Source organism: Phodopus roborovskii, unplaced genomic scaffold (assembly GCF_943737965.1).
Source record: "Phodopus roborovskii unplaced genomic scaffold, PHOROB, whole genome shotgun sequence".
Lineage (NCBI taxonomy): Eukaryota > Metazoa > Chordata > Mammalia > Rodentia > Cricetidae > Phodopus > Phodopus roborovskii.
In genome coordinates, this window is record NW_026125295.1 from 26355892 (window position 1) to 26368918 (window position 13027).

Here is a 13027-nt window from a genome sequence, read left to right on the forward strand (position 1 = left end):
GTCCTCTGCATCCCGCTGAGAGTTATTCAATATGGTACAGAAATGTCTCACTGACAGGGCTTTGCTTACAGAAATATGGATGGGACCTCAATACTTTCACAAGTCATAGATGGCAGCAGATGGCAGAATGGTCTTCCAAACAGACATATGCATATGCCAGTTGCTTTTCTGTTTACATGATCCCACACAGTGCCCACAGCAGGGCAAGGCACAATTCCAGCTCCCCTGCACTCAGATGTTGTAGGAGTGGTGCCTCCCTGGAGACGAAGGGCACAGCCAGCTCAGCAGGGGGTCTGAGTTTTATGAACTACTGCACAGCATTCACTCAAGTGCTACATGGAGTCTACAAGAACCTGGAAGTCACAGGCACATGCAACTAATACATGAAGAATGCAAGACAGCCAAGTTTGGGAGTTGATCCTCCATTGTGGTACTATATTGTTTGCAATTTAATAAAGCTTTCTTGAAGAATCAGAAGGCAAAACTAGCCATAGCCAAAGAAGCTTTAATCCCAGGATTCAGAAGACAGAGCCAGATGAATCTCTCTGAGTTCAAGGCTACCCAGGGATACAAGAGAGTGAATCTGTCTAAAAGAGAAATAGCTCGGCACTTGGGAGCTCATGACTTTAATCCCATTACTAGAGAGGTATATAAGGATTTCAATGTCTCATTCAGGATTCATTCAGCAATTTGTCTCCAGCCACAGTGAGATCAGGATCTCACCAGCCTTGGTAGAGGTACGAGTTCTGCTGGCTTGGCTGCTTTGCTTCTCTGATCATCAGCTTAAACCCCAATATTAGTCTCTGGGTTCTTACTGTTTGTGTTCCACTCCATGTGTTGACTGAAGACATCCCCTTCTCTAAACCAAGTAGGAGAACCCCTAAAGCATCTCAACCTGATATGTCTGGTAAAACCTAGTTTTTGCTAGCTCTCTCTACCTTCAAAGTTCTATTTGCTTGTTTTGTGACAGGTTCTCAAATCCTGCCAGCCCCTCACCAGTAGCTGATATTTACAAATATACACATGACACATGGAGGATGCCCTGTTTTTTTTTTTTTTTTTTTTTTTTTTTCAATTGCCCGTCCCTTCCCCTCACAGCCAAGTGCTCCAGGTAAATTGACTTCATCTTCAGCTCCAGGCACCTTCTTTTTCCCCTTGTTGACAAGTGGCTCTGGAATGTTTATGTGACCTTATTTCAGCCAATAACAAGTAAAGGGAAGCTTGCCAGGAAGCTTCATAGAAGAGTTTGAGAGATGGGGAGGAGAAGAGGGGGATGGAGAAGAGGGGAGTCAGGGGTCAGGGTTTCTGTCTCTTGTTGTTCAATAGAACCCAGGTCCTGTGCATGCCAGGCAAGCACTGATACTGAGGTGCATCACCAGCCCTGAATGTGTCTTAAAAAAATAACATGTAAAGTCCCAGGGAATGTAAGAAAAGATCAACTAGCCTCATCCTCACAGCATGGGAGGAAGCTAGTGGGGGATGTTCTTCTGTATGATGTGAATATATGTTTCTCTTAATGGTTGATGAGTAAATGCTGATTGACCTATAGCCAGGCAGGATGTAAAGGTGGGGCTACTGGACTTGGAGAATTCTGGGAAGAGGAATGTGGAAATGAGCTGCCAAGGAAATGCAATGTAGCTACTGGGAAGGTAGGATGGTGCCCGGGCATTCTCAGGTAAGATAAGGCCATGTGGAAATCCATAGATTAATAATTAAGAGAGAGCCAGTCAGTAAGAAGCATAAGCCATTGGCAAAACAGTTTGTAATTAATATGAGCCTCTGTGTGTCTATTTGGGCCTAAAGGGCTGTGGGATCTGACAGAAAAGAAACTCTGTCTTCAGGAAGCCTCACCAAGGAGTGTAAGGAAGTGCATGGATTCAGTTTGTGGAGAAGAGGAGGCAAGGCATAGATGAAGGAGTACATTGCTGACTGGACAGTGGGGCAGTGGGTGTGGTGACCAATAAGGGTGACAGTGAAAGAAAGAGCATGCCAGTCTAAGAAAGCCAAGCAGCTGACGTTGACAAGTACATCTCCAATACGCTGAACTTCTCATTTTATCGTTATCTATTCTCTCTTCACCATATCAAAGTCTTGGTACTCACACTGATTGAAAGAGATGACAAAGATTTGAATATCAATATCCAAATCCATTTCTCAACAATTTCCTGTTTAGTGATTTGGTTTAGACCCACGTTTAGTCAGGGATGAGAAGGAAAGGAAAGTATCTATTCATACAATACTGTCTGTCATTTCAGTCTTCTGCTTTTCCCTGCCATCCCCCCCCAAACCTTCTAAATTTGAAAGCAGAGTGTGGGTGTTGCTAAAAGGGACACAATTTACTGCTTCATACTCTTCACTATGGACTTGGCCTGGTGGAGAAAATAGTTTCATAATGATTTCAGGACTAGAGTGTGGCACCTGCTAGCCTGAGCATCTCATGAACACCCAGAAGGAGAGCCATTCATGAAGCTGTTCACCTCAGGACAACTTTAAAATATTTATCATTGTGTGGGAGTGTCCTATGGAAAATGCCAGATACCTCATGTCCACTACCCATCCTTGGTACACATAACACTCAATATGCCATGCAGACATGTGTTCACATACATAACATACAACATGCATGTATACATACACATCTGTTACACAGCACACACATTCCTCTGGGTTTGGGGATTCCTATCATGTAGTATACATTAATTTTCTTTGGAAACTACTTCAGGCACCAGCTTTTTGTAGCCAACATCCTTCATCATGATCCCTAAGAGGCTGCCAGCAGAACTGTAGACAAGAGGGTCTAATTAGATACATATTGCCTAAATAATGGTTTCTTACTTCATGGTTTTATATAACAAAATCTGCCATTTTTCTCCTAGCAGCATAGTGTTGTGGACTGTGAAAGAAGCTTCCTAGAAGGGAGATGGTTTTCACCCTAGTGGGGTGGAAAAAGATAAAGTATGAAATCAGCACTACCTGTTTAATTCTTTTCTAGTGAAACACTAGAGTGTGAATCCAAGGGAGCCACCTAGAAGGTTGTAGACACACTGTTGGGCCACAGCCCAGAGTTTTTGTTCATATTCACCTGCCTTTGGTCATTCATTGTTCCTTAGCTGATGAATTTATTAATGCAGGACCTATAAGATAGTAGAGACAGTAGTTCCTATCAATAGCCAAGAGGATTGAGAATACAACCTTGGAATTCTACCAAGATCACCAGTGTCAACTCAGCATGAAGCTCTAAGGGTTCTGAGACCCCTGAGATAATAGTCATTGTCTTCCAGACTCTTTGAAAACTTAAATTCAACCCAGCTCACATATGGCAAAAGCCCATTTTTTTATGAATCACAGAAACCTACTCTCAAGCTATGTAAAGCATTCACCATACACATTCTGACATCCACAGGTATTTAAAGCCCAAATGAGACAACTGGCAAGGTAACTACCCCAGAGGTGTGGCCAGGTGTTTCCCTGGGATATGTCAGCTCCTGCTGCTTAGCATAAATGTGATGTCTCAGCATTGCATTTACTGGGTTACACTGGGCTTTTCGCTCTGGGCACTACCATTTCTGAGGCTTCTGGTAATAAAGGAACTTACCTGCCCCTGTCCACAACAATCTCCCACTGACTGAATGAGCATCCTGGAGTACAGGCATTCAAAAGTGTTCCACCAGCTCTGTGTAGCAGGTACAATTCCTAATTCTCTGCCTCTTTATATTTCTTTTGTAAACTTCCAAAGGTAACTGTCATAGGGTTTCTACTTTCTGTGATGAAACACCATGCCAAAAGTGACTTGGGGAGTTGGGGTTTTTGTGGCTTACATTGTCATATCACTGTTCATCATTGAAGGAAGCCAGGACAGGGACTCAAATAGAACAGGAACCTGGAGCAGGTACTGAAGCAGAGGCCATTGAGGGGTGCTGCTTACTGGCTTGCTTCCCACAGCTTGTTCAGCCTGCCTTCTTATAGAACCAAGGAGCAACCTGTCCAGTGATGCATCACCCACATTGGGCTGGGCCCTCCCCTGTCATCTATCATTAATTAAGGTAATGCCCTGCAGGCATACCTGCAGCCTGATCTTAAGGAGGTAGTTTCTGAATTGAGGTTCCCTCCTCTCCAATGACTTTAGTTTGTGTCAAATTGACATAAAACTAGGCAGCACAGGTCCCATTGCCTGGAACAGAATATACCCTTTGTAAACAGCAGTAGCTAGTTTAGAGTGAATACTTAGGGAGGCAGAAGAGCACTGGTGTCATAGTCCTGAGTTTGAAACACAGCCCTGAAACTACCAGTCACTCTGTGACTCCGAGTATTAGATTCATCTGTAGCATGAAAGCAATGACCCCTTCTCTATGCGATTGTATGTGCATGTACATGCTTATGTGCATGCATGCAAACACACACACACACACACACACACACACACACACACACACACACGATACCTAGAAGCCACATAGAACCAAACTGGCGAGCTCTGCCTGACCTTTAGTACTTGTGTGCCATCTGGCAAGTTGATTTTCTATTGTCCCAGTTTCCCTATCTAAAAACGACTGTAGGAGGGAGAGGAGAACATGTGGGACCAGGAAGATTGAGTCAGGGGACAAATAGAGGAGAGCAAGAAAAGAGATACCATAATAAGGAAGCCATTATAGGTTTGAAGAGAAAACTGACTCTAGAGAAATGTCCAGAGACCTACAAGGATGACCCCAACTAACAATCTGAGCAACAGTGGAAAGGCTACCATAAATGCCCTTCCCTGACAATAGATTGATGACTAACTTATATGCAATCATAGAGCCCTCATCTAGTAGTTGATGGAAATAGAAGCAGACACGCACAGCTAAACACTGAATTGAACTTCTGGAATCCAGTTACAGAGAGGGAGGAGTGATGAGCAAAGGGGTCAAGACCAGACTACAGAAATCCCCAGAGACAGCTGACCTGAACAAGGGGGAGCTCATGGACCTCCCCCCCCCCCGACTGATAGCTGGGAAACCAGCATTGGACCCACCCAGACCCCCTGAATGTGAGTCTCAATTAGAAGGCCTGGGCAGTCTAAGGGACCTCTGACAGTGGAACCAGGATGTATCCCTGGTGCACTAAAGGACTTTGGGAGCACATTCTCCAAGGAGAGAAACTCCCTTAGCCTAGAGGCATGAGGGAGGGCCTAGACCCCTCCTGGAAGGCCCCACCCTCCCTGTGGAGTGGGTGGGGAATGCAATGGTGGGGAGGAGGGGAGTCAGAGGGCATGGGAGGATGGGGACTGGGATCAATATATAAAATGAGAAAAAAAATAATACATTAAAAATTAAACAAAGCCTACTGTTGTGAGGATTAAATGGCTTAATATGTCCAAAGCCCTTATGGCTGTAAATTTTGCATTATATGTTCTACTTGTTTTTAACTAGTTTTGGCTATATATCATCTCTTTGAGATAGCCGATTTGAATATTCCCTGTCACTAATCATATGAGTTTAGTGCCATTAGACTCTAGATAATAGCTCATAAATGGACTGAGGCATTAACCCCTCTCTTGGCGTGCACTGTCAGGGACCCTCCAGACCTGAGGGGAGCAATGAAGAGACACCAGGCAGCCAGGCCAAAGCTGTGGAACTCTGGAGCTTCAGAACCATAGCACGGTACACAAGCTTATTTAGAATACAGAGCTTTAAAAAAAAATCCCTCCCCTCTGGTTTTTGAAGCAGAGTCTAACTCACAGCCTTCATTGGCCTATAACTTACTGTGCTGTGCAAATCAGGGTAAATTGAAATAAAACTTGTGTTGGTCCTTCTGCCTCTGCCTTCCAAATGCTAGGATTACAGTATGCCCCATGATAGCACCTTACTTATAAAAAAAAAGTCTTTGATTCAGTTCCTCTATTGATTTAATTTAGCAGAGGCCATATAGTGTGGAAAATCTTGGGCAGATCTCTGAAGTGCCTAAATCAAGTTTTTTTAATAGCACAAGACACAATTTTAATCCTAACTACCTGACCTACAGATTCTTTAGGTTAAGGCAGAGGCACTCTAGTTTGGTGAGAAAGGGACCTACAGAGATGCACACAGCCAGCCCTAAGTGCTCTGATGGAGTTGCTTCCTAGCAAGGAATTCCAGTAGAAATTCAATAAGATTTACTGAGCACCCAATTAAAAATCAAAGCAGGTCTGGAAGAACTAAGAGTGATAAATCAATGCTACTAAATAAATTTGTGTCTAGGAGAAAGGACTAGATGTCATGATTGCCTATTTGTTTCCATAAAGAAAGCTACTGGATTTAATGGAAATAATTCCAAGATGTCTGACTAATGTCTGAAATCTGGAGAAATTTTGAAGCTAGAAAGGAGTTCATTTCCTCTTCATTTCAGAAATGAGAAAAATCTGATCAGAAATTAAGTCACATTACAAAACAATGCATCCTACTACTGAGAGAGAAGGAGAGAGAGAGAGAGAAAGAGAGAGAGAAAAAGAGAGAGAGAAAGAAAAAGAGAGAGAGATTAGCCTGAAAAGCAGTAACCCTCAAAGAGAGCCAGGGTCTTTAGCTTTCAAAAGGCAAAGAGCCACTCAGGTGGGTGCCAAGGGGAAGTGGTGATGAGCATTCCCTGTGGGTCTGGCTATCAGGGGCACAGGCTATGTGGGTCAGAGCAAAAGTGGACCAGCAATCCGTTTTCATCCCAGAACCTCTGAGAAGGGCTGGGGTTAAATCAATGTCTACACAAGATTTGGGGAAAGACGGTTTTGTGACTATGGGTTCTTTAAACCTGAAAAAAAAAAAAAAAACTAGCTGTTGATTAAATTAATTTGGTTTATTAAATTTTAGCTAATAATACTCTTAAAGGATCAGAAAACATTTGAATATGACAGAGCTTGTGAGGAACTCAAAAGTCTAAGTATAGAGGCTTGGAATTTCCTGGTTCCTACTAAATGATGAACAAATTTCTACATGGATTTAGGACAGTCTTTAATCGAATGACTGTAAAACCAAAGACAGAATTCTTAAGATGTTTAAATTGTTCTGTTCCTAATCTTAAATCCCAGCTCTCAAAGATACGACATTACAAATGTTCTTCTGGATATGACAGTCCCCAGGGAGATACAATGGGCTCCTTGATGCTATCAGGGACCAAAAGCAAGTGCTCTTTTATGAACATTGAGGAGATGGCTCCAGACCCCAAATAAGCAGCACTTAGTGTTCCAGCTGCTGTCAATCAATATTTTGACCATTAACGCTCATTCTGGCTTTTAGTTCAGTTTAAATGATTATTACTGCTTTGCATTCTTCCATTTTGAAATAGCCAGAGCCATAGGATGTCATGAGCGACAATTGCCCTTTACTGTGCTTGGTGAAACAAAAATATTGCTACAATGACACCGCTAATTTTTAAAAGCGTTCCATGACCCATAATAACGAGAGAAGACCTTTTTTTGTGCGAAAGCAATTACTTGTTTATATCTTCGGTTTTATTTCCAATCAACACAGAGGAAACTCCTTGGCCCCTCCCACCCTGCATGTGGTATTTTAAAGTTAACAACTTGAAAATTGTTTCTAACAATAATTATGAAAGAACTGTTCAACATTTTGTTTGGTCACATTGCCCCTCATTTATCCTCTAACTGCTCATTTTCTGAGCCTGTGATCCCTATATTTTTAAAATTGGATTCCCAAGTACACTGATTAAATCTATCAATATCTATTGAATCTTCCAAGGGACATTTAGCACAGGTCACCATGATGTCTGCAGTGAGACAGGTGGTGGGCTGGGCTGAGGGAATACAGGGAATGTGGTGCCTTGAAGAAAATACTTGTCTCAGTATAGGGGCAAACGGCAGGTTGTGCAAGCAGCCTAGGATGGAAAGAGCTGTAGCAGAAAAGCAGGGGTTGCTATTCTAATTCACTGATAAGCCAGAAGAAAATGGCCACTCTCTGAGACACATTGTAGCCAGCCTGAAGGGTAGAGAGAATTGTTGAAATCTACTTTAAGGCAGCAAGCCTGTTGCAGGAGCTGGAGGGGGCTGCAGTTTATTGTGTCTGTCTTCATAAAAGAAGAAAATTAAAATGTCTTCTTTCTCCACTGGTTCTCATTATGCCTCTCAACAGACCACTATAGAAACAATATGCCTTCCATCCTCAGATACAAAAGGGGTTTAACCTGGAATTTCAGTTTGTCAGACCTGCTAGTAAACAAACAAACAAACAAACAAAAAAAAAAAAAACTCAGCAACTATATGGCCAATCCTTAAAGCATTTACAGCAGAAGCATATATTTGGTGTTTGCTCTTTTGTTTTTCTCCACCATCCACCCAACCCCCTGCATGCACGTGTGCTCTCTCGCTCTCTCTCCCCCTCCCTCTCTCCCTCCCTGGAATATGAGTGAAGGATTTACTTATTACTATCTTAGCATCCTTGAACCCCAGCTCAGCACTAGTACTGTGACCTCCAGAAGCCCCACTTCCTCTGTAAAAATGAGGAATCAGTTTGCTGAGGTCCAATCCACTGTACGAATTTCATATTCTTTTACAAACATGGACAACTAATGCATTTGGGGTTCTCTCCCCCTTACTATTAAGAGGTATGTCTTGGAATTCACTTTTTCCTGGGTTTTAGTTTGACTATTTCATTACATCCCTGACCAAAAGTACAAAACACTTCAGGTACAGTACTTTCATTGAACTGGAAGAAGAATGTGGAGGCCATCCTGATAAATTCCTTCCGGAGTCTAGCCTGGAAAATGATCAAGAACCTCAATAACAGCTAGAAATGAATGAAAATACATTCAGAGGATCATGGCACTGGCTGTTCAGCTTGGGGAGGGTCTCTGTGCCCTGAGTATTAGCTAAAATCTAATCAAAATTAATGTCAACTCTAAATACTTTTATAAAACAGAATCCCTACAGTAGAGAAGGAAATTGGTAACAATAGTTATAATTCAAGAAAGCTTAAGGTTGTAGGGTAATCTTCCCTCTAATAAGGACTTAATCTTAAATCTGTGATGTGTCACTAAGGTAAACACAGCCCTTAGACTTGATGCTAAAGATGGCATTGTTTCTGACTTCTCAGATTACATCCTGTATCTTTTTGATTATTTATTATCCAAGACAGAGAAAGGTTCTGGTTAATCGATTATGGGGAAAGGGAGAATGACTCATGCTTTGGGCTCTCTGCTCTGAAAGTGCCATACCTTTCTCTGTAGGTACTTCTCTTCAGAGTTCAACCCCCGCCCCAAAAGTTCTGCTGTGTGTGTGTGACTCTCACTACAAAGGAACTTAACTGTGCTCAGAATGGGTTGCCTGAAAACAAACTACACTGCTTGGCCCTAAACATCTGTCCTATGGCTCAGGTGTCTCGAAGCGGATCTAGTTAAGGATAGGATTTCTCATGCTCCACTTAATGGAGCTTATCATCAGGGCAGCACATGCCTAACACATACAATGTACATTCATCTTGTTCCCGGGACCACAGGCATAAAAAAGGGGCCTCAGGACTTCTGAAATAACGCAAAGCCAAAGGTGTGTTCTTCACTGTGCATTTTGGCAGCCCCTAGACTCTTAGCATTGTGTTCAAAGTTGTTATTTTTTTTATTTGGTGGGATAAGGATAGTGAAGCCAGTTGATATTGCGACAACAGTCTTGGTACCAGTTTAGTACTGGTATCTTGTATCTTACCTTTAAAAAAAACCAGATAACAGATAATCCAGTCTAGTCTGTATAGACTGCACAATCACATTTTGTTGTTAACCTTTCCAAAAAGGATGGATAACATGGTAACTTGCACAGAAAGAGCATCCCTTTGGGAGGTTAAACCTTGAACTAACACTTTTCCATGTGGTTTAAAGAATCAGGTGTGGTTACTTACACCTATTCTTCCAACACTCAGGAAGCTGAGGCAGGAGGGTCACTGTGAGTGTGAGGCCAGCTTTGGCCACAGAGTAAGACCCTGTCTAAAAGAAAAAAAAAAAAAAAAAAAAAAAAAAAAGCAGAAGTAGAAGCAGCAGAAAGTATGTGAGAGCACAAATAAGTATAATCATACGAACTCAGGCTAAGCAATGGAGAGTATTGCATAGGAAATTCTTGGTTTCACACTTTTATTATCAGAAGCTAAGACAATGTTCATATGATGAAAGGAGTTTGACACAATTATCCCCGTGACAGGGGTGGGATCTGTTTCTACAAGCATTTCTTCTGGACAACAATTGGAAGAGCATTTCCTTCAGAGAATGGGAAGAGATTTGGTTAACTTTGCATCATACTCTGGCTGCCTGAGATAGAGGCTTCTCTGACCACATTGCTATCACACTATGTGACTAGTGCTCCATGACTCCCGCATGACAAAGGACTGCAGCTGTTGTCAACAGACTCACATCAAGTGCTGCCTCAGAACGTGACTGTGACAGCCGCTCTGTGACCAGGCTCCTCTAGAAAGAGATTAGCATTCATAACATCACAGCACCTCCCATCGAACTAATGTCACTTCAGTCAGCATCTTCTCACTTTCCGTACTTTGCCATCTGAGCACAAGTCTCTAATTACACCCGGGCAACAAGTTTCACATCAATCCCACCAATTACACACTCACCATAGACCATCGCGCCTCCAGTCTCATGCAAGAATCGGAATCGATGATTTTTAAATAACCAGATTGTTAAAATGGTAAGGATGAGCAAAAAATTAAAGGCAAGCAGCTCCACGGCTCCCTGGTGTTGGAAGTGATCTTCATCCTTGCCTGATGTAAGCCGAAGCTGCCCTGCCATTCTCCACTCGCTGAAAACGAGATGCTCAGAAATCCCTGGGTGAGGGATGAACACTTTGAAGAGGTTTGCCCAGGACAGACTGGCAGCCACGGAATTTCAGAATAAACCCTGCTACTTTGTTGCTACTTCACTGAGAGCGTTCAGATGGCTTAGCATTCAGAGGGCTTCTAGTTACAACTTCCTGTTTCTCTCTTAAAGCAGCCTCGTCTCTTTTCAAACTCTAGAGGGTGATTTCACCATGGAAGACTCTGTCTGTAAATGATTCATTCTGGGAAGAGATCTTCCACGGAGGGCAAATCTGCAAGCAGGATGCTGATACGTAGACTCTATGCCCCTCTTGTTTCCAGCATGATTTCTCTCTCAGGCTGTATAACTGGCAAACTGTAGATTGATAATAAAACAGCTCGATTCACCACATCTATATTTTCTAGAGTCAAAAGGGCAAGTACAGACCTCGACCTTCACCCACTCAGGTTTTTCCTTCTCCACCAGAACCTCCCACGGGATGGACACATACTACTTCACAGCACTATTTCTTAAACGGAGAAGCACAGCTCTGGCACATGATCCTCTGACATTTTATAATTGTTAGTGACGGCATAGACCTTCGACTAAAATAATCAAAAAGAAAATTCTAGGCCAATTCTATAATATTTGGGTATGTTGAGGAAAAGAAGAAAGGAAAGGAGAAAGGGAAGGAAGGGGGAGGAAGGGAGGGAGAGAGGGAGGGACTGAGGGAGGAAGGGAGGAGAGAAGGAGGTGTTCAAGACAGTGGAATCTCCAGTTCTTCCTCCTTGGTCCTTGGCAAACATCAGCACTTCCTAACTGTTGGCAGCCAGTCACCAGGCAGCCAGATATGCTGTGGAGTCCCAGCACCTCACTGCATGGTGGTAATGGGGGAGTGCTAATGTTGGGTTTCTGTTCTGATTGAATTAGGTCTCCATTTCTATAGTGTAATTCACTGAGTTCAGAGAATCCAAGCACATCACTAAAGACTCTGGGACAAACACAACATTAGGAATTGCCAGTTCATGGTCTTGCAGACCTGGAATGCTAGCATTCGGGAAGCTGAGGCAGGGGAATCAATGTGAATTCAGTCTCCTGAGCTACATAGACATGGGAAGGAAACCCATCAAAAAGCTAGTTTCGCACTCTGGGAGAATTTATCAACCACTCCTCTGCCTCAGCTTCTTTGCTTATGAATTGCTGAGCTGGTTTTCTCTGTGCTTGGCAGGGGGCATTTGTGTGCATTGCAGATGTTCTTACGCACCTCCCCCTTGGCAGTCATCTCTGTGATGACTAATATTCAAGATGTTGTGCAGCCTGTCAGCAATTGCTTGCAAGCTCTTGCCAGCAGCCTCACCTCCGTTCTTAGCAACCCCCCAGGTTGAGTCATTAGATTTACCAGATAATACACATTCAAAACCTGACAGCTTCCTGTTTTGCTGCTTTTTAAGCCACCATTGAGTCAATCACTTTGGTTGTCTCAGTCCGTGGTTTCTCCGTCTGAGAAAACTCATGTTGGTTGATTGTCTTGCCACATCCATTTCACTCTTCTATCCAGTGAAGGGATGTGACAAGTGGGGGAGAAGGAGTTTGCTGGGCTGTAGAATCCTTTCAAAATCTCTGAACTATGCTGATAGAAGGCAGTGTGGGACTAAGGAGACTTGGGTAGAGGAAGGGGCCAATCACCCAGAAGTCTGGTATATAAGCCTCAGGGCAGCTGCGGGGTGGTAACAGCAGTCACTGGGAAGGTATGGACAGAGGCAGTATTCCTGTTCCACAGATGTTTGAATGGGAACATGACAATAGGAAGGTGTTGAGGCCTAAAGTGGACATGGCCTTTCTGCTTTCCCAGTTGCCAAAGCTAGGGATCCCCAAAACCCATTACAGTAAAAGACAGACTTTTAACTCCCTTATTCAGCTCCATGACCCTTTTTTGTTTGTTTGTTATTTCATTACCAGTTTACAATCCCACCCAAGGCACCTCTGGAAAGACCTTATAATTTCATTTGTTAAAAGAAGGGAAGGGGCTGTCGAGGTGGCTCAGTGAGTAAAGGTGCTTGCTGCCAAACCTGATGACCTGAGTTCAATTCCCTAGGTCCACAGAATGAAAGGAGTTGCCCTCTGGCCCTTCTCCTGACCCTCGTGAGTACTGTCACTCATGTGGTCAGCTGTTAGTCCTGACAGTGTCTCCCTCTCCAGGGTGCACTAGGCCTTTGCTCTAATCCCAGTTACCTTGCTTCTTTTGTAAATCTGTGTGAACCCTGTCTTCAGTACTTTG

General features: G+C 43.2%; 1 protein-coding gene across 1 annotated transcript in view; it reads right to left on the bottom strand.

Annotated features, from left to right (window-relative positions):
* Slc9a9 (solute carrier family 9 member A9) overlaps positions 1 to 10964 on the bottom strand; it is a 521392-nt gene extending 510428 nt beyond the window's left edge. Inside the window, exon 1 of the mRNA XM_051207129.1 lies at positions 10569 to 10964. Within this exon, the coding sequence (XP_051063086.1) occupies positions 10569 to 10743 (175 nt within the window). The 5' untranslated portion in view covers positions 10744 to 10964. The remainder of the gene's footprint in view (positions 1 to 10568) is intronic.
* Positions 10965 to 13027: the final 2063 nt, after the last annotated feature.